The 26,054-nt window shown below is 33.2% G+C and overlaps 1 protein-coding gene and 1 long non-coding RNA gene across 2 annotated transcripts; one reads left to right on the top strand and one right to left on the bottom strand.

Annotated features, from left to right (window-relative positions):
- The first annotated feature begins 186 nt into the window (after positions 1–186).
- On the top strand, positions 187–25,741 carry LOC134273930 (lysosomal Pro-X carboxypeptidase-like). Its single transcript, XM_062756151.1, is given in 15 exon segments — positions 187–358; positions 3,198–3,338; positions 3,536–3,637; positions 3,960–4,141; positions 4,268–4,425; positions 4,579–4,710; positions 4,809–4,849; positions 5,241–5,402; positions 5,830–6,017; positions 6,330–6,471; positions 10,444–10,541; positions 14,679–14,806; positions 21,568–21,771; positions 22,337–22,402; positions 24,933–25,741. Coding segments are annotated over 15 exon segments (2,091 nt in total). The 5' UTR covers positions 187–202; the 3' UTR covers positions 25,124–25,741.
- LOC134273931 (uncharacterized) lies at positions 11,248–17,777 on the bottom strand. Its single transcript, XR_009993516.1, has 3 exons — positions 17,150–17,777; positions 14,297–14,353; positions 11,248–11,271 (listed from the first exon to the last, which is right to left on the bottom strand). It is a non-coding gene; the product is annotated as an uncharacterized LOC134273931 (long non-coding RNA).
- Positions 25,742–26,054: the final 313 nt, after the last annotated feature.

Here is a 26,054-nt window from a genome sequence, read left to right as displayed (position 1 = left end):
TTGTCATGTAACATTCTTTTTTATTATTATTATTATTTATCTATTTATTTGTGGAGGGAAGGGGACTTTTTTATTCCGCAGTCTCATATTTTTTACATACCACCTGTATGGGATCTAGATTTCATTATTTCTGCGGCTTCGGGAAAATATTTTCCGTCACATAGCCTATATCACATGATAAGTTGTATCACATGATCGGGCGATGGCGGCTTACATCAAACATTGTCCTGTTGTTGTTCTTATTTGTTGTGCATGTGTTGTCAACTGTATACTTATAAAGACGAACAACATTCAGAAGGAGGTTTTTAGATCATACAAAGGGGACTATAACTACAAAACAAAGTACTTCACGCAAAAGGTATATTTTTGAAGGGCATCTTAGCATATCGTTATGCCAGAGACATAAATACAATGTAACTTGTTATTTATGTCTGCCAGTCTGGTTATGCCAACACTACATGAAATATACATATTCACATGATCTGTATTATTTGGAGGGGTGGGGGGTAAAAAGCTTGGAAGTTATTCATGTCTCTGAAATTATTTATATCATTGACATTATTTTATGTAGGCTTATATTTTAGAAAATGTACACCAGATTAACTGAATAATAGAATGCTATACAAAGTGCAATTATGCTGCCTGGCTGTCTATAATTTTTTTTATGTTAATCTAGCATGCACAAGGTCGGTGATGAAGAAGAGGGATAATTTTCACCAATACAGTGAAGTCGCCAATTCCGGGTCACGTCTGGGTGTTTTGTTAATATTTTGCAAATCTGTTAAATTTATATTTTATGCAATATGTGTATTGAAAGAACAAATAGTGAGTCATCCTAACACATTTTCGTTTTCAAAGTAGCTACACGGGAACAATATTTACAGAAGTATTTCAGCAAGGCCTAGCTTCCCCAGTTACGAATCATTTTCTCCATTTCCGGGTCATGTGAGTTCACAGTCGTGTAATATTCATGGAATGTTTCGGAACACAATTTTTATGATGTTGAAGCATAAAACGATTCACGCAGCTTGGAAAAAAAGTAAAACAATCACAGAAATATGTTTAAATTATTTTTAAAACAATTACAACAAAACAAATTGCAGTATGCAGAATTAAAAAATGTGTTAGGATTAAAAATAATACAATTAAGTCCATTTATTAAAAAACAAATGCATTTGAAGGGTTAACTCGATTATAATTTTTAGAAAAAATATTTTCCAGTTAGAATACTTTTGATAATCAAGGTAAAGACATATGGTTGTCGATTGGTTTTGTACATAGAATTTTGACATGTTCATGCAACGAGATTGCGTGACCCGCAATTGGAGAAACTACTACAGTTTGATTTAATAATCATTATAATTTTATTTAAGCAGCGATCATTATGATTGATTTCTGAGTTAAAACTAAATGCATTTACCATACTTTCGAGCTCTTATTATTTATCTAGAACTTTTATATCAGCCTTTCTGCAGCGAACAAAAACGAAAGTAGCCCGTCACCGCAGCAGAAACACCAAAGTCTTTAATGCGTGCGTTTCAGAATTTTGATTGTCGGATGCTCTCTTAAAGTTGATATTCAAAATTTTGTAATTATAATTACATACAGAAAGACCAGTTCTTCATGACCAGAGTATTCAATAAGTTTTTTGCGCTTAAATTTTAACACTAGGCATAAAATACACGCGAGTGACCCGGAATTGGAGACGACCCGGAATTGGCGACTCCACTGTATCAGTTTTGTGCGCATATATAATCATCATCAACAGTAATCTTGCTAGAGGAGTTGACTGTATACATAGTAATTAATTTATGGGTCCCAGGATTGATTCATGTGTATACATTTTCTCCTTTACAATCCAATGAAAATAATATGTGTTCATTGCAGTATTTGATGTAACAGGGTTGATGGTAATAATGAATTCAAAAAACCTGTTAGGGTTCGTACTTTTTATTCAATAATAGAACTAGAACTATTGCCCTGAAATAAATAAAAACAATATTGAAAATATCATAAAATCATTATTGCACAATACAATATTATACACAATGCTGCATAAAGGGAGGTGACTCTTATATTCATTACACATAATACAATATTCTCTTAGAATTTGCACTTTGTGTATACAATTGAAATACTTTACAACAAAATATATATTACTGTTAAAGCTATAATATCTTCATAGACATTATAATACCTTCTACTAATAAACAATAGATCATAAAAACAATAGCATACCATGGTTTATCATACAGTATATGGCTGGGAGTCCAGATGATAACTATAAATTATCATAGACGTTATATAATTCTCTGATCATAAAACACTTAATTATGTACACATAATCTGGATCATTAAATACACTAGCTTTACTTCTAATAGCTAAGTAAAATATCTAACTTCCAAAATCTCTTTTTTACTGTGCAAAACGCAGCAAAAGTGCTATGGAAATTAATATTGCAAGAATTACAGATTTCACATTTAATTAACCATATTATAGATATGTTAAAATAGTAAATAGATATAAGCTTACCATAAGATGAAGAGAGTCTCAGTCGGTAGATCAAATTCTGCCATACAAAAATCAATAGGACCCCTCTACAAATAATGTGAACAAAGAATGACCAGAAAAACCAGGAACCTTGGGAGGGAATTTAACAAACCAATAAAACACAAGAACACAAAACTAAAACCCAGTAGAAATAAAGAACTTATGGAACTATATATGGCCAGGACCTTAATTATAACCCTAAAGGCAAATAACAGGGTAGCACTATATGTTACACCTGAATGACCATACACTTATCTAATAAGCTGAAATAGAAATACATACAAATAAAATACAAAATAATTTGATATTTATTGATTAATAAGAAATTAATTAATAAATCATCACTCTTACATTGAAATCAGCAATAAACAAAATAAAATATGTTAGATAAAGTGCAATTAGATTTTAAAAGGTTACATCAATGTGATTACATTATATTGGATTATATGACTTTTTTCATGCATTATGAATCTAGGAAGTAGAAAATGAAATGACTATTAAAATACTGTCACATGCCACATTGATTCAACCATTGGTTTTGGCTATTAAGCTTATTTGAACCAGTCTCGTGTGATGAAAGTTTGTATACCTTCATTAACTTGGTAGTAAGATTTTTTTGTTGGACATTTTGAAGCTTTTTTTGTAGGTTGATCATTTTGGTTTTGTAAACAAAGACACATACCAGCAAAGATACCTTATAGCAGACCAATTTTGGGACAAAAATGGAGGACCAATTTTCTTCTACACAGGGAATGAGGGGGACATTACATTGTTCTGCAATAATACAGTAGGTTTATAGTGTCTTTTTGTTAAGTTTGAAGTAGAGATAGAACTGATAAACCTGAAGGCAACAGCTGGTCTCTCCAGTATAACAGGAACAGTTCTTAAGATTATTTCATTTTTTAGAACGATTTACTTATCTGAAGTTTGTGCATGTTTAACAGTATTATTCTTAAGTGAATTTACATTTATTGCATTTTTCAGGGTTTTATGTGGGACATTGCACCAGAATTTAAAGCCATTATCATATTTGCTGAGCACAGATATTATGGTACATCTATTCCTTATGGACCATCTGCTTTTAAGGTATAATATTTACATGTACTAAGGTTGTACATCCCTTAGCAAGGGACAGAGATTCTTGCCTTCCTCAATTAAAAAAAACTTTTTTTATATACTTTTATGCCTTTCACTTAATTGTTATTTACTGTGTATTGTTTAATCAAGGAACAAGTGCATCGATCAGTTTATATAGCAGAATTCTTCTGTTTTATCTGATTTATCTTCAACATATTCAATTAAAACATAGGAAGATCAATTGTTCTAAATTTCTCCTGAAAACAATTCATAATAAATGGAAGTCTTTACCTATGATATGAAGCATAAAACAATGGTGATTTATTTACAGGACCCAGCCAAAATGAACTATCTGACTTCAGAGCAGGCCCTGGCAGATTATGCTGTTCTCATCCAGCACCTTAAGTCTACCATACCAGGGTCCGCAAACAGCAAAGTGATAGCATTCGGAGGATCCTATGGGGGGATGCTAGCAGCATGGTTTAGAATGAAGTATCCTAATGTTGTTCAAGGGTAGGAGAAAATATATTAAAAATTCATATAGATCTTTTAATTAGCAGCATTGTCCTGATATGGACATTCTTGACAGATGCTGACAGCCATAAAACATGATATTTACTATTATTCTCTGTTTTTTAGGTCTATAGCTGCCTCAGCCCCTATTTGGACCTTCTTGGCAGATGCTGATTGTGACGCCTTTGATTACACGGTCACTGAAACCTTCAGGAAATCTTCTCAAGCTTGTGTAGACAATTTCAGAGCTTTATGGAAAACACTGGACACCTCAGCTTCACAAAGTATGTCTAATTTATAACTTCAAGTAGATGTATGTAATATCAAAAACTATACTTATGTATAAAAAACACAACACTTACAATTTTAATATATACCTAATCAAGTTTAAATATGTCTCTAGTACTCTAAAACAATGATACCTTGCATTCTCCTAGCTGCTGGTCTCTCCAAACTAACAGAGATGTTTCACCTGTGTAGACCTCTGAAGAGTGTGGATGAAGTGGGGGCTCTGAAGGGTTGGATTCAGTCCGCCCTTGTATATCTGGCCATGGTGGATATCCCTCCGCTTTCTGGCTCCCCTATGGTATATATCTGGATTATCCGTCTCATCTCTCTTTTAAAATCAAGTTGTCTTCCTGTAAAAAGTACGTAAGTTTTTAGCTCACCTCCAGCTTTCTGGCTCCCCTACCAGCATGGCCTGTCACGGTATATATCTGTTATATTAATATACATTTAGTGTCTCATTGGTCTATAAGTTTTCATCTCTCTTTAAAATATGTATCAAGTTGTCTCCCTGTAAAATACGAAAGTTTTTTTTTTCCTTTGTAATAGATTGTCTCCATGTAATAACTGTAGCAAGTTGTCTCCCTGTATTAACTGTAACTAGTTGTCTCCCTGCAATAACTACATGTATAGCAAGTTGTCTCCATGTAATAACTGTAACAAGTTGTCTCCTTTTTGCAAACAGCAGAAAGGGTGTAACTGTATTTTCATTCATAATGAATAATTTTCAATTGTGAGATAAATGATAAATGAAGTGTTTAGTTGAAAATATAATCATTAATTATTAAAAATAGTTCTTTGCATACACTTTCAGGCAGCCTGCCATCCTATGTCTACTCCACTGAGTGGGGACAATTTGATCCGGGGTGCAGTGAAAGCTATGAATGTTTACTTTAACTATACAGGGACCACACCTTGTTTTGATATCACAGGTCAAGCCACTCCTAATCTCGGAACCTCAGGGTGGGACTACCAGGTATTACATTGTAGTCAGTTTGTGTCTTGGGTATATAATTTTACCAAATGATAGCATAATTTATAAAAGTCACAAATTTAGACATAATACAGTAAAACTTTGTTATTCTGATCTTCAAGGATTCAAGATATTGAGGGTAATATTCTTTAAAATATATGCTTGGGACTTTACATTAAATTAAACATATCGAAGGTATTCAAGATATTGGTGTACAAGATATCTTACTTCAGCTATATTTATAGAAGAATATGCTTTGCTAAATGATTGCTAGGAAGCTGATTGTACAATATTTGGATGTACATGTATTTGCAACCATTAATTCAACTTTGGCCAATCTCTTTAAATTCTTGTTGCATGTTCTTGCATTTAGTTATAAAAGTGTTATTAAAATATTACAGGTCTGTTAAAATTTAACATAATATTGTAGTCCTGCACAGAAATGGTGGCCCCAAGTTGCTCTAATGGTAAGACGGACATGTTTGAGAAATCTGCCTGGGACTTCAATGCGTACACCAAGGGTTGTCTCAAAAACTGGAAAGTAAAGCCAGACATTAACTGGTTGGAAACACAATACTGGGGCAGAAACTTGTCTTCTACATCCAATATCATATTTAGGTCAGTAACTAATCAATGCAAAATTGGCTCAAATATACAATTACATGTACTATGACCAAACTTTTTCCTTCTCTTCTCAATAGAATATTTATGTTTATAGTATTAAAGATATTAACATACCCATAAAATTAAAAGTTTGTTTCATTCTTTTTTTCTTCAATAATTTCATAATGATGAAGAATAAAAAAAAACAAAAGTAACAGACATAAAATATTTTCACTGACAACTTTTAACCTTTATTGGAAAGTATATGAAATAAACTAGTGTAAAATTGCCTTTACTTCTACAAGGCTTGTGAACCGTTTGTTTTAGCAATGGTCTGTTGGATCCCTGGTCCTCCGGAGGAGTTCTAAAATCTCAGTCTGAATCTGTTGTTGCCATAGTGATCCCTAACGGAGCTCATCATCTCGATCTGCGAGGTTCAAATAAAGCTGACACTCCAGACGTTATCTCGGCTCGAAACACAGAAAAAAAGTACATCGCCAGCTGGATCAAATCGCCATAAAAGTTCATCTCATGGAGGAGCTTTCTCAAGTTATCTACCTTTGATCTTCCAATAAATTTGCATAATACCGTGCTTAGTGGAGGACATGATTACAAGGAGAGAAATTATTTTCTTGTTATTATCTAGTGGAAAATGGATTTACATGTACATATTTACCAGGTTTTGACATTGTGCATTTCACAAATGTTTAACTTAGCATTTTTAATGGGATTTTTATAAAAATAATTTATTACATATTTAGATTTAAGGTCACTGCTAGTGTTTGTTATTTTGTGAACATTCCTTAAGCATATACATATTTCTTAGAATATTAGTATGCATATTTTACAATCTACTTCAAAATGATGTGCAATGATTTGAATATACATTTTACATGTACTTCATGAATCAGAGACAATATTTTTGCTGCAGATTTTTAGCTCACCTGAGCCGAAGGCTCAAGTGAGCTTATCTGATCACATTTTGTCCGGCGTCCGTCTGTCTGTCTGTCCGTCTGTCTGTCCGTAAACTTTTCACATTTTCGACTTCTTCTCAAGAACCAATGGGCCAATTTCAACCAAACTTGCCACAAAGCATCCTTGGGTGAAGGGGATTCAAGTTTGTTCAAATGAAGGGCCACGCCCTTTTCCAAGGGGAGATAATTATGAATTAGTGAAAAATTATTGGCATTTTTAAAAAATCTTCTTCTCAAGAACCACTGGGCCAGGAAAGATGAAACTCATGTGGAATCATCCTCAGGTAGTGTAGATTCAAGTTTGTTCAAATCATGACCCCCGGGGGTAGGGTGGGGCCACAATGGCCGACCAAAGTTTTACATAGGAATATATAGGAAAAATCTTTAAAAATCTTCTTCTCAAGAACCACTGGGCCAGGAAAGATGAAACTCATGTGGAATCATCCTCAGGTAGTGTAGATTCAAGTTTGTTCAAATCTTGACCCCCGGGGGTAGGGCGGGGCCACAATGGCCAACCAAAGTTTTACATAGAAATATATAGGAAAATTCTTGAAAAATCTTCTTCTCAATAATAACAAAGCCATGATTGGTCATATTTATATGGAAGCATCCTCAGATAGTGTAGATTCAAGTTTGTTCAAATCATGACCCCCGGGGGTAGGGCGGGGCCACAATGGCCAACCAAAGTTTTACATAGAAGTATATAGGAAAATTCTTTAAAAATCTTCTTCTCTAGAATAACAAAGCCATGTTTGGTCATATTTATATGGAAACATCCCTAGGTAGTGTAGATTCAAGTTTGTTCAAATCATGACCCCTGGGGGTAGGGTGGGGCCAAAATGGCCCACCAATGTATTACATAGAAATATATGGGAAAATTCTTTAAAAATCTTCTTCTCAAGAATAGAAAAGCCATAATTCATCATATTTATATGGAAGCATCCCCAGGTAGTGTAGATTCAAGTTTGTTCAAATCATGACCCCCGAGGGTAGGGCAGGGCCACAATGGCCGACCAAAGTTTTACATAGAAATATATAGGAAAATTCTTGAAAAATCTTCTTCTCAAGAAATACAAAGCCATGATTGGTCATATTTATATGGAAGCATCCTCAGGTAGTGTAGATTCAAGTTTGTTCAAATCTTGACCCCCAGGGGTAGGGCGGGGCCACAATGGCCGACCAAAGTTTTACATAGAAATATATAGAAAAATTCTTTAAAAATCATCTTCTCAAGAATAGTAAAGCCATGATTGGTCATGGGACTTTGTTTGGATTAAAACTTTTCAGTAATAAACCAATTTTCTACCTTTTCCAAGCCACAGTGCTCAGGTGAGCGATGTGGCCCATGGGCCTCTTGTTTTTTTAACTTTATTAAAGTCAGTTTTTAATACAGTCTAGTCTTTGTGATTTTTAAGTACTGACTGAAATCAAGGAGAAAAACAGACATCAGGGGCAATTTACAGGTGCTTGAGGACAGGACTCCCCTTCCTCCCCTCTTGTAGACCCCCGGGATTTTTTATTTTTTTTTTATAAACTATCTTTTAGTGACATATTTGTTATTCAATCCATACCAACAGCCCAAAAAATTACAAAAAAAAACAAATAGTTTATAAAAGTTCAACCCACTCTGTATATAAAAACAACAAGGGTCCTGTCCTTAAGCACCTGTGATCACACACAGTAATTAATTTCTATACTATATACCAACATGACTTTTGTGAATTCATTGGTGGATCCAGAGAGGAGGGGTCTGGGGTTGGAACCCCTTTATTTTTGCGGAGAGAGAATGTCAATGCTTTTTTCTGTAATATAGATATTCTTATGCCTAAGTGGTTTAATCTTTTCCCTTTCTGCTCGCTACATAGACTCTCATATTTGCTTTCTCTGTGTTATTTGTCTGTCCCTGCCCCGGGTACAACCATCCATAAATAATACGCAAAGTTTCACTCGATATCATCGGAAGAAGCTATGTCATTTTGACTATCTTCTGAAGTAACTAACTTAAACATGCATGAGAAAAATATTCCTCACCTTATATTATGGAGATATTTTAATCAATGAAGAGAAAGGTTTTATATGTACCTAAAATATGCAGGGATAGGGGGCTCACTTTTTCTGAGAATAATCTTTTGCTGTATCCATATAGTTTTAGTATGCAAGCTTTGAATTGGATGTACCCTTTGAAAACCATTGCTGTTGGGTTGGAAGTGCCTGTCGTGTGATTCTATGCACGAGATTTGGGGGCACTGACCTGGAATCCCTCCTTTCAAAAATAGCTGGATCCACATCTGAAGTTTGTCACGTTTGAGTAGGCAGCAGTTAGGCCCCTTTACCCCCCAAATACATGAACACTTAATTGTGAAACTTTACTTTAGCAGGTAAGATATTTATACATATTGGAGAACTCTGGCGGATTAAGTTTGCCAGAAAAATCCAACAATTTAATGATTATCTTTTTATAATTTATTTTAAAATCAGTTCTTTTACAAATTCATGTGTCAAATATTTTTGAAACATTTTACAAAGTATCATTGGTTTTTCTTCATAAAATTTTAATCCAAATTTTTAGCATTTTACATACATTTATAACATTCTTACAGATGGAATACCGGTATACGGCAAAGTTAAATAGACAAATTAAAATTAATTAAAACATTCATTTGACAAGAGATATCAAAAGATTTTAAATCAAAGATAATGTTATTAAATGATTAAAATTTTCACATATAAATGATCGTTTCCTACAGGAATAATACAGACATTGTTCACTAACCAGTCAAGATCAACTAGGCAATAATATTTATGCATGCACATGTAATACATATATCATATAAAACCCGTTGAACACAGTTTGTCATATCTTTCAAAGAATATCATAAGGGAGAGTCAGAATAAATAAAATCCAGAGAATAAACAACGAAGATGCCTTATCAACCTGCTGATAAATACTGCTGGAAGTTTTGATGGTTTATTTTACTATTGGAACTTTGGGCTGTATGATTATTACTGGAAGTTTTGATGGCGTATTGTGTCATGTAAACAAAATGAAGGCGATGATTTAAATAAATGACCTAGACTAGACTTAAATTCACGTGTGATTTCCTACTCTGTCCCTGGGTATTAAACGCAATTCAGATCCATGTTTTAAGAAAACGTTTCCTGCAAAAGACAAGAAAACAGAATTAATTAAGGAATTATATATAGATGTATATTGCAAATTTATGTTACATTTGATAATTACACTAAGAATTTGATAATTAAAACTAAATTTTAACAAATCTTCAAAATACATGTAAATAACAGAATTTTTTATGTTTTATCTTTTATGTGCAATTCTGTGATCTTTAAACAAAACAATATACCTGGTACAAAAGAAATTACATATCAATCTACCAGGGTATATTTTTATATAAGACTGGAATTTTCAAGAAAATTATTTTATATCTTGGTCAAAATGCTAAAAACAGTTGTATCTTTTATAGTTTTGGACATATGCTCTAACCTGCACTTTGGGCTGGGTTGATTCCTATTCCATCGTTCGTAATAATTGCACTGGTAGCAGGGGGTACTTTGAACTGAAAATATTAACTGATCTTTAAACAAAATTTCACAAAGTTAAATTATAAGCCATTACATGTACTACAATTTAACTACCGGTACAATACTACAATGTAAATAAAAACACCATTTTTGTAGAATACATGAGTAAATGGTAATCTAAACAACCTAGCGATTCATTTATTATATTTATGTCAAATTTGTTTAGAATAAAAGATTAACCTGATATAAAAAACTTGCTACATGTATGAATTTAAATTCAAATTTAATCACAAGAAAATTAACTTTATATATAAATTATGTGTAAAATATGCAGAAACTATCATTCTCTTCTCACAAAGGATAAAAAATAATACAGATTGCAATTTCTATCTAAGAAAATTAACACTTCAAAATGAAAGAATATGTGAAATGCAAATAGTTCTTTGTTTGGAATAACATCTTATGCAAAAAGTGTCAGATTATATATTTTAATTTATGGAATTAAAATATGACACAACTGCCAAGGTAAATTAAAAAATATTTTCCAGTAATAAAAAGTGCTTTTCAAATATTTCAGGTAGGACGTAAGGGTTTTAGTTACAGCTAACTTCTCTTCTTTGGTAAAATAAATGTCACTGAATTTTCTCTGATACTTCATAAAAACCTGAAACCTTGGTATAACTTGTGTATAGCCTACCTCTTCGGCTGCGAACTTCAGCACGGCCGTGAATGGGGTTTGTTCAGGTACACTTAGCCTGAGATAAAAAGAAAATATATCATCAAGTAGTCTACAGACTGGCTTGTAACGTAAATATTCCATTCACAACTTAAACCATCCAATTTCAGAAAGGGTGTAGCACTTGGGCTTTGTTTACAGAATGCATTGTCTAAGATCTGTATATTTATTCCAAAAGAGGGGCGTGTTAAATAGGGTGACCGAAGAGTTAATTACACTTGTATTGAATGTGGTGACTTCAATAGAAATAGTGAAAACCCACTTAAATGCGTAATAGTCTTGGAGCTATCAGATCTCTGGTACCAGTTTTATTGTCCCGTTTTTAAGAGGAGGACATGGAAATTGTAGAAGTGTCAAAACTATCCCTCAACATTTTAATTGGAATTTAACATTAACTCACTAATAGATAACATTAACTCACTAATGAACTCCTTTTAAAAGTTAAAAAATCATTTGGAAAATATTTCATTTTAAAACTGGACTTGGGGTTCATTCTTTTACATGGGTACTTAATAACAATGAAAAATTTCCAGAAATTAATTTGTTTGAAATAAGCGTACGTGACTGTGGTTAGAATGAAGAATTTGTTTCCAAGTTCCGGCATCGTAACATGTACAATAGTTTTTATAAAATTCACTATATTACCCAAAAAAACATGCAATTTCTCTTCAAGATTCCATTGAAAAAAAATCTTAGCTTTCATACTAACCATTGTAAATGTTTAATGAATGTTTTTAAAATAAATTATAAAACAAAGATGCATAGCGGGTTCAAGTTAATGTTCCTCCTTTCTTTTCTCCTCACTAAAATAAGGGGAAACTCAGGAGTAGATAAGATGCAGATACTTAACTTTTGAACCTTCTAACCTCCCCATTATTTAAATAGGATAACCCCAGACCCCCTTCTACTTTCCAAATGCCCCCTACTATTTCAATTCTTAGAGACATGCAACCCTGTTTTAAGGATTAAAAAATTATGGTATACCTATATAAAAAACACAGATTTGTTTTTATAGGATTGAAGGGTTTTTTTAAATATAAATTAACAAGGTTTTTTTTTTTGATTTGAGATATAAAGCAACTTTTATTCTTTCATCTCAGTGTAAATCTGAAATTAAGAATCCTTTAATTTGCACTTGTAAATCTGCTTCTTTTAAGTGTTCAATTTTATCTAATCTATAAATTGATTATTATTTATCTTGATTGAACATAAATTATTCTCTGAAGAATGATGTACATAACAGATTCTACAAAGGTAGGGTGAAAAATAACAAAAATGAATGGATTCAGGACAACTTAAAGGATTAAGGTCAAGGATGCTGGGGAAGCCGCCGAGGGAAATAGTTTCCTGCTGAGGGGAACCATAAATTTGTTATTTCCCGAGTTCCCATTCCATAACTGTTTTATTATACCGAAACAATCATAGGCGATTTATTTTTTTTTTATTAGATATTCCGACATTTAAAAAACAAACACTGTAGAGGCATAATTACAAATGCATGCGGTTTAACACATTGTGTGATAAGTAATGTCCTAAAACAATTAAATTATTTTTAAAAAGTATTTTCACTGACATTTCGAAGAATTTTCGTTGTCTTCATTTGCTAGAATTCAAGTATGATTTTGACATCGCATGTCGAAATGTTTTGACGTCATATTTACATTGCTAATAACATGACGTCACAGACTCGAGATTCCTTGAACGCTCCGCCTACTGAACACTTTGACTGGTTAAAATTACTAATAAATATTCATGAGGGAGTAGTCCCAGGGAGTAGCTCTGATTTTCCAGGGAGTAGTCTTTAGTTGAGGGCAGTAGTCTCTTCTCGGGGAAATAGACAGTTTTATGGTATTAATTTTATATAGAGTAATTACAGCAGAGGTATAATAATATACTGTAACAGTTATGGAATGGGTTAGGATATGAGGGAATTGGCAAATTTCTGGTTCCCATAGGTGTCTATTTCCCTGAGAAGAGACTACATGTACATGTACATGTACTAGTATTTCCCCCATCTGCGGCCCACTCCCTGAAAAATCAAAGCTACTCCCTGGGACTATTCCCTCATGAATATTTATCAATATTTTTAACCAATCAAAATGAACAGTAAGCAGAGCATTCAGGAAATCTCGGGTCTCGTAGACTTCATAATGACATCAAAATATTTCGACATGCCATGTCAAATTCATACTGGATCGAATTCTAGCAAAATGTTGACAACAATAAGTCTTTAAAATATCAGTGAATTTTTCTAAAAACAATTTTATTGTCCTCAGTTATAATGCATTAGTTATCTTCTGAACCACAGGAATTTGTGTTTATAAAGTCTCTATATTTGTTTGTTGTTTTCTTCTGAAAATCTGGTTAAATAAATCACCTAAATATGATAAGTTATGGAAAGGGTACTTGGGAAATAACAAATTTATGGTTCCCCTAAGAGTCTAAGACGTAAAGTTATAAGCAAGATATTGAACCATAATGTCAGAACATTTTGACATGGATTGTCAAATCATACTATTACTAAATTATATCAGAATGATGAGCAGGATAATTTTTTTTAAATAAAGATCTTAGAAATTATTTTATTTTTAAAACATGTTTAATATTATTTTCCTTTGTACTGAAACATTAGACATCTAATGAGATTTTAGTTACATGTACATTGAAACTTGTCTGATCCAGATGTTTGCGTCATCTTTGTAGCCAAGGGTTTCTATACGCTACTTTCCTCCCCCATTAAGAGGAGACTACTCAGATTAACATATCAGAAACCCTTGGCTAGTGAAGATGGATGTTGTGTACTCCAAAATCTAAATGTATGTGCTGCCCCAAAAAATATATATCATGTTCTTAGAAAATGTCATCTCCAAAAAGGAATAGGACAAAATAAGAATATAGCAGTGTAAAAAATCAGCTATATGTCATATTTCCTTAACTCTTTTTTTAGTTTTCTTTTGACTAAACAGTTTATAGAGAGCTCTTATATGTTTTATGCAACAATAATTTTAAAACTGTAATGAACAGCTGTTAAATGATCCACTTACACTTTGTATGGTAATTTTGGATCCGAAGTCAAAATTATCTTGAACGTAACCTTTGACCTGCAAATACAAGCAAGAAATTATGATTGACTCTGATAATTATCTTTCTAATAATACACAAACACAACACAAAATACACAAAATAACTCCACTTACATGTTTTCTGTGTGTAAACCGGTGACACGCAATACCGGAAGTGAAAGAATTCCCAACCCCCTATTATGAATGCGCCATCTACCGAGGAAAGCCTATCCTATTTAAAGCAATTGATCATGTGACTTGAAAGAGAGATAGAGGGGAGATTCTCTTATCACATTTCGAACTTTAAAGGCAAAATGGAGTTAACCAGATTTCTACTTGTGTTTATTTTATGTTTAATTTCAAGGACCCTCGCTTTTGAAACAAAGAAATTATCTCAACCTCTCAAACAAGACATTTTAACACTGAAGGAGCCCGTGAGAGAATCTAGTGAAACCAGAATAAGACATGCGGATGAAGAGGAGGATGAATTTGGTAATTATATAAAGTATAACGCTAGCTGTTGCACTTAATAAAAGGGGAGGGGGTCAATTTTTGTTTTCATTAACAAAAGAAATCATTAACTTTATACAAACTCATTCAAAGAATTGCGGGAAAGCATTTTTTATTTATTTTAATAAAAAAAATAACGATTGTTAGTTTTTTTAACTAATAGATTAAATAAAGTAATTAAGCTAAAACTTTTGTGTAAAATTATAAAATCAAAGCTTAAAATTATCTGAATGTTAAAAATTCGTAATTTAAATAAATGTCATTTAAAGATGTACCAATAAATTATCAAATCACGCGTGTAGCCTGGTATGGAAATCATTATGCAAGTTTTCCATGATAAGTGTAACTGGTAAAAATAATATCATCTTGACCAACTAAATTGTAACTTAAAATTCTTGAAGGAACTGACAACACTGAAGAGATTATCATCAGTATTTAAGGGGAAAATCAAAATATTAGTAAACATACGTCACGTTTTCACTAAATGTAAACTTTCTAGAGGTATGAATGCACTAATTATTATCAGAATATATTGCGGTGTAAGTCGGAGACATTCGTACTGCACGGTTAATCTTCTGAGCTACTGATAGCAACTCGACACACTGGGTCAATGGTATCTCAAATCGTCCACAGGTTATAGATATGAAATTTTTACATGCTTTAATTGTACATTTCATTTCTTGTTATGCATTTACTACACTTCGAAAATACTGCTTAGTCATTTCTCTTAAGGACTTCGATCTATCATTCAATACATGTAAAAGTAGACAAAGGGGGAAAATAGAAAGCACGTTAATTAACTGGAGTTTTGTCAATTCACAAGCGACCATTTGAGACATCTCCTATTTTTCCACCAGTATTCTGTTGCTAATTCTTTCTCATTAAATGTCAAAATAAATAAGTTGTAAGGAGGTGAGTTTTTGGATGGCTAAAACTCGGATGTATTGAAGCTGCAGACCTGAGAAGTGCTGGGTCATGCCGGGGTTTCGGGCACTGACGATGTGATGTGGTGCCTGGAGCTCGGTGTCTCTATTTGCGACAGGACGGGTATCGAATTGCCGATCCATTGTCCTCAGTAACCACTGCGGACTTCGCTCTTCACAGAAAATAACATTACCTTCGATAAATCCACAGGTTCTTAATCAATTAACCTCAAAACATCCCTACTCGAATTTAAAGATATTTGTAATTGTTTTTAGAATGATTCCTTTTTTTGGTCGTGCATTTGAAGGTATAACGAGAGGAATGGAGTTGAAGGGGCTCCCGGATAAATATTTTTGTTTTTGACCAGATTGGGAAAAAATGTCGCATTTAGTTCCTAATAAGCTTATCACCCCAGATGTCTCTTTCCCACGCCAGCTTCTGCCATTCTACCAGAAGCACGATTAAATTGAGATAGGTGGACAAAAAAATTCTTGACATATTTAGGATACTGTCCCAAAACTTCGGGCCAAAATTATAGAACGTTTTGTTTTCAAAACAATTTATAGGATCTATGACTTTCGCCAAATTTAATCCATTGAAGACGCGTTAAGATAAGTAGAAAATGATTTTCGCACATAATTTTATTTTTGAAATCTATTGTTTTCGATCAATAGATTCACTATTGCTAAAAACGCCAAATTTACTGTGAAGAAAACATAAGAAATTTATTGAAATTCGTTTTTCGACTGAACTAATAAACATAAAACTACTTTTTAATATACCACTAAAACGATAATAAACTCCCAATGATATGGCTATTTTCAAATCTTAATAGGATGGTAAATATGATTGATTCCTTTGACATATGGGTGGTATTCCCTTTCATCAATTATTTAAACTTCTCACACTTCAAGAAATTCTTTAAACACATAATTTGCTTTACGACAAAGTAACATGCAGGACTTGTATTAGAGAGACGTTGTCGGGATAATGGATTAATGCGATTTATGTGCTAAATTTGGACAAGCGGACCGAACACGCTATCTCCGATGTCCCCAGTTTCTAAAGAAAACCCCAGGTAGTCCCTTTCATGGAACGAGATTTGTTGGGTAGAAATGCATCGGAAAGAATCTGAATTGTGCTGACTGCAGATTTGAGGAATGCTACCTTATAAGATTTTTAATCCAAGATTTTTCTATGAGTATCTGAAGGTGTTTATGCTCACGTCAATAAATATCATTTTTGTGTTTGTTAGCCTTCCCCCATTTCGTTTAAATCTTGCTGAAAAAAATACATTCAAAGTTCAAGTGACCCTGTTCACAGTTAAAGAATAAGAATGCCTAATTGGAATCTCTGACAGAGAGTAATGACGGGGAGTAGATCGGGTTCCGGCGTCCTTACCGCCGAGTGTTTGCACTAGTCGATCGTGCCTCTTGCACGCTGCATTGTAACAAGTGATCACAGTCTCAGTCATTGTTTCTTGTAGATAAATAAACATATTGAACCTGAAAGCTAATATTCTGTTTGTTCAGCGAAATGATCCTCTGTCCCAAAGTGCCTCGGCCGCGGTACCAGGTACCCAACTGTCACGATAAAATAGCTCGTCTCACCCAAAGTCTGGCATCGCGGTACCGTGGATCCGCAATCATTGCCGAGATTTACACTGATCTCGTATCGAATTAACAAGTTTCTCAACCTGTAACATCCCCCAAGTGTGATTACCCGAGATCTTGTCAGATTGAAATTGTTTACGAGGAAACTATTATGCCATTTAAAATTTTTATTTATATATGCATGTCTGTATTACTGTGAGAATCGTGGTAATTTAAATACATGGTTAATACTTTAAGGCAATATAAGGTTATGGAAGGTTAACACTGAAGACATGTAATTTATCTATATGAATTCAGCTCTTTTAAGGGAACCACGAGGCAAACAAACTTCCAAAACTAAAATCTGTGATATTGGCAAATACAATGTACTTTTTAAAAATTAGACAATCCCTGGAACAATTTTTGTTTGTTCCCCCTACTCGGGATAAAAAATAAAACGTTGACGTCGGGAGGTGGGTAATTATTTTTCAGAAATTTTTAAGATCAGCAGAAACCCACTAAAGGACCGATCAAAATTATTTTTGTAAATTTTATAACCCATTGTCAGTTTTGAAAACGAATTTACTTCAACTTTTTAAATTCGTTGTACTGAATTTGTTAAAACAGATTTTCTGAATTTGTCAAAACAAATTCAATACGCAAGAGCATGTTCTACGTATGTGTAATTTCTAAAACGAGGTAAATTATTGACAAGTTGAGTAATCAAGAATATCAAAAGTCTCGATAGCTGCAGAACTGTAGCTTTATTATAGTCTTTGACCATAGCTGCAGAACTGTAGCGTTATGGTTTTATTAGTCTTTGTGTGGTCAAAGACTAATATATGAAACCATAATGCTATAGTTCTGCAGCTACAGTCTCGATTAAATTTTAAGTCATCATTTCTTAAGTTCTATAGTCGACACAATAACTTTGTCAGCAAATACAATTTATCATTGAGTATAAATGCTGACTGACGTTTTTCATACTAATTGTTAGTCCATTATTTGCACACTGAATTGGCGACGGATTTTTCATTATTTACCGGTCATGACAAGCGGTTTTAACGGTCAGCAGGGGATGCTTACTCCTCCATGGTACCTGATCCCACCTCTGATGTTTCTGAGGTCCGTGTTAGCTCTGCTCCTATTATGTATTGTTTTATGGACTTTTGAGCCTGAATACTGTTCGTTATCTTCATATATTTCATTTGAAAATTGTTTCTTAAGTCATAACGAATTGAATTCGTTAAATTGAATTTCTGGAATTCGTTAGAACAAATAAAATTAGTTTTAACAAATTCGAAAATTCATCATATGGAAATCAAAAGTACATTTTGATAGGTATTATATGGGATTTCATAAATATAAATTGCTGTATTTTCTAAATTTATTGAAATTAAAGTTGACTAGGTCAGAACAATTCAGAATGAATAAAAAAAAGAATCATTTTCTGGAAGTTAATTTAAGAGACGTTCAGTCAGTTGGGAGAGGGCAAACAGACAATTTGTTTTTAAAGATGGTATTTTAGTTTTTAGTAATCTACATATTTTAGTCAGTTATTTAAACAGAAGGACAAAATTCTGTTTCATAGTAATTAATATATCATTTAATTTCTATAAAATACTTGATTCTGATTGGATAAAAAATTCTTTTGATAACCGCATCAATAAAATCTAGAGTTCGGTTGCACTAAGCAGCCGGAACTACTTTGACAGTCGGTACATATATATTCCCCGCTTCCAGGTTACTTTTTGAAGGAATAATCAAATACCTTTGCTTCAATAAATATTTTCCTGAATTTCGGAACCTGTCCGTTAGGTTCCTGGCTTATTTTCTACTTTCGTTTCATTTTGAATTATCCCCCTAGCTTTGCTAAACAAATTAAATTCGTCTGCATGACGACAATACAGTTACGGGAAAGAAGGGAAGAAATCGTTTAATCGGCATACTTTTCTTAAATGTTTGACTTTGAGATATCTGGTATGAAACAATAGAACTCTGAAAAAAAGTTTTATTATGCTACCAAAGCGGGGAAAACCGAAAATCTGTTAAATCGTGGGAAACGAGTGATCGAGAAAAACGACACTGCATGAATTGAGGATGGAATTCTTTAATCTTGAACTATCGGCAGCAGACTCTTTCAGGTTTTACAGCATTGATAGGTTGTGATATGTATATAATTATATATTCGGTTTGAAATTCAAATGAAAAGATGCGCAAATGAAATCCAAAATTTCTGTGACCTAGAACTATTAGGATATTTGAGTAGCTTCACCCTTACATTTACGAACTTAGATAACTTACCGGGGAAAATATACACAAAGGGATAACACAACAGGTAAGTTTTTTGTGTTAAAGAACTGTAAATTATTTTGGAGACTGTTGGTAATCACACGACAATATCTGAGAACGTTTTTCGTTAGCATGGTTATTATAGTTTTGAATTTTCAGCAACGTTAACGTTATGGTGATGTATTCGTGCGCACTGTTTTTGATGCATAAATTTAATAGAAAAGTGAAAGAAACTTTCATTTTATTAATTTAAAATCTTAATTAAATGATAAGAAATGAATGTAATAATTTTTTCTTTGATCGATGTATCAAAGAAAAATTTAAACGGAAAACTTTTTCATCAATGCGCTACGCGCATTGATGAAGTTTTCCGTCCAAATTTTTCTTTGATACATCGATCAAAGAAAAAATTATTACATTCATTTCTTAATTAATATGTTTTACGGTGTGACCGTTGGGGCGAGCGCAGTTGTACCATCAGCCACTTCGAACGTCAAGCCGCACGAGATATCTCGACTAGCTGTGACGTCATACGACGTCACAAAGCTCGTCGGAGCTTACGGAGACAGCCGAGCGTCTGTTTGAAACTATAGAACTAGTGCAATTTTTGTCGAAAAACATTGCAGATTTCTTGTTTCCTTGAAAGATTTCTACAAACTGAAAGTCTGATATATGCTTTACGTTATTATTTATTTATTTACTCGGCAATATTCGCGCAAAGGACATTGGGTAGTGCAGGAATTCTGGGAATGTTGCACAGAGAAATTTGGCTGACGTATGTACAGATTTCAATCCGAATTTCCTCTGTTCTTACACGTTAGTCTATTGAGCTCGCTTCGCGAGCGTCGCTTCGCGACGCTCGCTGCGCTCGCTATTATAAAATTTTACAATGTGAAACATGCAACACATCTTATTAAAGAATGGACCATGTTATCTGAAAAAATATCTTTGTTAAGTTAATATTTGTCAAAACAAAACAGAGGTTGTAGAGATCCCCGGCTCCGTCTCGCACCTGTTATCTTAGGAATGTACATAAAATTCGAGGGTATCTGGGTATTCCTCATTTCAGAATCATATTTATGTTCAAATTATGTAAATTGATCCCAATTATGATCTGATATTCCAACTATTAAATTCTAAAGCTCACAAAATATGTACTTTATCACTTGATGTCCTGTAATTTTCAGTGTCGTCTTTTTGACTATGAAAAAACGAAATATTTTCCAAATTATTTTATGTATAGTAAGCTATTTAACTGTCGTGTTTTTCCCCCAATGTCTTCCTGTTTTGTGCAGTTTTATTTATTTATTTTTTGCATCACTGAGTTCTGAAAATAAAGAAGTTATTACTACTGAATATTTGTATGCTAAAAAAGAGAGAAGAAAACCAACAACAACAAAACTTGCATTTGACATCACTAACCCCTTGATATTGATAAGATGAAAAAGAAATGACAAAGTACAGTATACCCCCTTGATTTTTAAAAGGCTATAAACGTTTTAATCGTGAGGTCCTCTAGTTTAAAATTGTGTTTACCTTCTGTGGTTTCTTTATCAATTTACCATGAACTTATTAGTTTAATATCAATATGTTAATAAATCAATTTTATCTCTATCTTCAACTGTTATATCGTCTGAAACAACATAAATCCACCCGAGCTTGTTGGAGTTTTATTTTGTCAGGAAATTAATTGAAAACCGCTAACACAGTACAACTCGGTTATAACAAAGTCACTGGGACCTATGAAATTACTTCTTTATATCAGTGATTCGTTAAATCCGTTTAAGGAATTCGTTAAATTTATATAGGTGGGGTTACAAGATTACTTCGCTTTATACATGAATTCACAATATCCGTGTTAGTACTAAATGAGTTTTACTGTAACGCGTTACTTCTTTTCTAAAGTTTGTTTAATTCTAAAATTGGCTTATTCAGACATAAAATGTGGCGATCTCCCCACTGTCCACTGTGGTCACTACACGGGCACGGGCCACGAGATGGGACAAACATGGCACTTACAATGTGACCCCGGATGTCACTTAGTGGGATCAGGGGAAGTAACCTGTCTGGGTGTTCCGGACCCCTTTCACCACGTGGCAATATGGGATCATATGCAAGGAATGTCAAAATGCGAAAAAAGTAATAATCATTTTCTTTTTCCTTAATTACGTCTTTTGATAGGTTGATAACTAATTATCATAAATTGTGAATGAAATATGATAATGAAACTTCAAGCATGTTGTGGCGTCCCAACCCCACCTGCGCATGGTTACATCGTTGGGACCAATTTCAATCTGTACCAAAATGTGACAGTTAAATGCGACAAGGGTTACACTCTAAAGGGAAGTGACGTCCTCCAGTGCCTACCCATACCATATCCGAAAGCTTGCGGCATGTGGGTATATGTTACTCAATGGACGGACTCATATTGCGTTCCTAGTACGTAAAGCAAGATAGGAAAACAAAAAAGGATGTGAGAACGAGTAAAATCATTTATATAAGTCCGAAAAGCTCTGTCTTCCAAAATGTATAACATCTTTTCTGCATCATAGATTTGTATTTTCTATGGTCCATCAAGACATCAATTTAACTAGTACATAATCCTGTATTAAGTCTTTGAGTATCTTTGATCTTGAAAAGTGAAAGTGTAAGGTAGTAACCTTTTGACAAACTTGTAACTATACAGAGATTCCATTTTTTTCAGATCCAATTGACACAAGAGGAGATCCCCAGTATCTGGTGAGCTCTGGAGGCGTCAAGGAAACACCAGGTATATATTTATCTACGATCTATGTCATCTAAAACATTACAGATACTTAAAAAAGACGGACATTTCAAAGACCTTTAGCCGTTATAGATTGTTTTGATAGAATTAAATCTTATAACATGGCGATGAACATTCATCTAATTATATAATAAATTACGAGCACACGGTGGGTGTGACCGGTCGGCAGGAGATGCTCACTCCTCCCTGGCATCTGATCCCACTGCTGATGTTTTGGAGGTCCGTGTTTGCTCTGCTCCTATTTTGTATTGTTTTATGGACTTTGATATTGAATTCTGTTCGTTGTCTCCATATCCTTCATTTTATTTTAAATTATGATATGGAGGTCCCTTTTGTCAAGATTAAGAAAGAGAAATATGGAGATAACGTACATTAACCAAGCTCAAAAATCTTGAAATAATACAAACCAAAAACAGAGCAAACACGGACCTCCGAAACATCAGAGGTGGGATCAGGAGCCGTGGAGGACTGAGCATCCCCTATCGACTGGTCACATCCACCGTGTGCTTCTGGTCACACTCGGAAAAATCAGTGTAATTCAGTGAACATAAAACAATGTTCTAACGAATACTAGTCATATGAAAAGCGTCAATCGGCATTCAACGTACCGATATATTGTTTCAGCAGAAAAGATATTATATCGAAAAAAGGAATAACGAAATCACGAGTTTAAATGAGTCTGTTCATATTTTTGTCTCATCTAATTGTTTGTCAGTAGTTTGCATTGTTTTAGAAATTGTTCGTATCTAAAGCACGAATCAAGACAGAAACCCCATACGTGGATGATAAGGTATAAGTAAGGGAAGTTGACGATAGCAAAGTTAAAGTAATCAAGTTTATTACAATTTTATTGTTAGCGTCTTTTTCTAGTAAAATATACAAATATGAAACAGATGTGTCAGACTCTGTAGTTAAGGAGCATACGGAGGATATGATCGAGATGCTCACTCCTTCATGGCACCTGATCCCACCTCTGATGTTTTTAGAGCTCGGGTTTGCTCTGCTCCCGATTTGTATATTGTTTCAGTGGACTTTTGAGCAGGATAACTGTTTTTTGTCCTCATATATCACTGTAATCAACACTTTTCTTCATAAGAATTATATATAAACAAGGGAAAAGATTGATTAATTTTTGTTGTTTTACACCGAGTCGGCAATATTTCAGCCCGAAAAAGAAAAATCACAGAGAATTCAAGAATTCTCCAACTTTATAGACAAACGATATCGGTTGTGTATAGATTAATTACTAGACATGCAGTGTAGGTCACTCACATAGCTAGGAAGATTACATGAATATGTTAGCTGCGCCACATGAGTGGTTTTAAAATTTTGGGTCCCTCAGAGAGTTCTTTGTGGGTTACTAGTAGTTTTGCCTGGAGAAGAGAAAACACATTTTTTATTTGTACAGAACATTTGCAAATAGCATGTAAAAATTTGCAACGTTTGAATGTTTTTTTTTTAAGTTAATAATAACATTTGACCTAATTTATTGCACATTTTCCTTGTAACTCTTACAAATTGCAGCATTTTTACCTCTTTATAGACAATTTTAATAAACTAAAGCAATCCATCTTATATAGCGTTTATTTTATTTTTTTTTAAACCTAGTTCATATGGCGTATCTGAGCTAAAAATAAAAATATAAGATTATGTATAGATTTACATGATATTTTTTAAATATTAACTCTCAAATTAAACTTTTCACCGAGTTTAAACTTAAATATCCCCACGTTTCTGTAGTTAAATTGATTTTAAACTGTGTCTGATATTTAAATGCCGAGTCGGAAATAAATCAGTAATTGTTTAAATCTCTGATATCTTTGAAACGCGATTGATTTGAATTGTGTATTTTTCAGGAAAGTCCTTTCTTTATATAAAGTAACAAAACAAACACAAAGATCTTTTCAATATTAGGCAGTCTGAACTTATCAAAATACGTCATTTATGACTTAAAATAAAAAAGATAACTCTAGCGTTGAATGGATATTTTAAAGACAAGTGATATCCTGATTATGTTTTCAAGTATGAATTTTATATAAAAAAAATTCTTTTTATATGATTGTGAACTTCATATTTTTAATTTTATGTTAAACCTTGTGATAATAAAACATAAAAACATAAAACAATGCAGTTTCTAGACACCATGTCAAGTTTTCTAAATAACACTGTTAGAACATTACTGAACACGATTACATTTCTGAATTCGAAAGAGTAGTAATACCGGTATCCCATGCTTCATCCTATTTTTCATTTTAATTTTAAAGATTTTCTTTAATTATTAAAAAGAAAAGGCGAATTTAAGAGGAAAGACAATTAAGAATGAAATATTTTTTCTGCAATTCACTTGGCTATATTTGTATATGAGATGTCTCCTCTGCCATTTAAAAATAAAGAACAGAATTATTCTGCCTCTCTCTATTTGATGAATTAGATTATTTGTCTTTTTTGCATATTTTAAATTTTCTAGCCGAATAATAGTATGAATGATTGACATGATGGCTTTTTTGTTGTCTAGCGTTGGAAACAGAATCAGAAGACAGTGTCTGCTTACAACCGAAGAAAACGGGTCCCTGCAAGGCAAGAATGGAACGATATTACTACAATAACAAAAACAAGCAGTGCGAAAAGTTCATCTATGGCGGATGTCAGCGAAATGACAACAATTTCAAAACTTTGGAGGAGTGCGAAGATAAATGTAAAAACTGAAAACTGCGATCTGGATTATTAAAAATGTTCTCTCTCACTGTATCTTTTCATTTGAAAATTGCAGCATTTTGAACTTTTGAAGAAAAAAATCCCTTAAATGGGGTGAGGATTTTCATTTGTCGAGGGAGAAACATTTCAACAAACATTCTGATAAAATGTGATATTTCCCTTTAATTCCTTAACATAAAAAAAGCTTAATTTTGAACTTTTTGTTTTCTATTTTAAAAAATACATACCTATTTATCTTATCACAAAAAGTGTATAAGACTGAGGCAATCCTAGCAATGCATTATTTTTAAATTGTTATTTGAACTAGAACTTTCTACAAAATTACAAATACTAGTATCAAGGAGGTAATTTATGTCAATTTGGAAGTAATTTTTCGTATATTGTATGGACTTTTTCATTCCGCAAATGTAGAAGTTGTTCGACATTCACGCAAGCGCACGACCTCTTTCCTGGCATTTCCTGTTGTCTTCTTGCACCTTTTTAGCGGACGACAACACACAGCGAATAGTCAGTAAATGACTTCCACTGTGTGGACTTATTTTATTGTTTCATAGTTTATGTTGTTGAAGACTTTGTTATGTAACTTATAAAATAAATATTGACACCTAATTTTTTTTCTCAAGCATTTTTTATTTGGGTTTTGTTTTGAAGTATGTACAACAGACGTAACATTCTGTCAGAAATAAAGCGTCTTCAGCATGTGGTCTAATTGTGTGCAATTATGGGGGAAAACTGTGAATATGTCTTTTAAATAAAAAAGTTTTTTTAATACTTTTTCCATAAACAATATATGTAGTTCAAATGATTCATATACAATGTATACGGAATAAGCATTACATGTTACTCTTGATGTGAAGTTACTTGCAATGCAATTCCTATGAGGATAGGATCATTAGACGGGGCAATTATTCCAGTCCTAAAC

Source organism: Saccostrea cucullata, unplaced genomic scaffold (assembly GCF_032062105.1).
Source record: "Saccostrea cucullata isolate Sc308-1 unplaced genomic scaffold, CSIRO_AGI_Scuc_v1 ctg124, whole genome shotgun sequence".
In the NCBI taxonomy this organism is placed as follows: domain Eukaryota; kingdom Metazoa; phylum Mollusca; class Bivalvia; order Ostreida; family Ostreidae; genus Saccostrea; species Saccostrea cuccullata.
The sequence above is the reverse complement of the archived record's forward strand: the minus strand, read 5'-3'. Positions and strand labels throughout refer to the sequence as shown.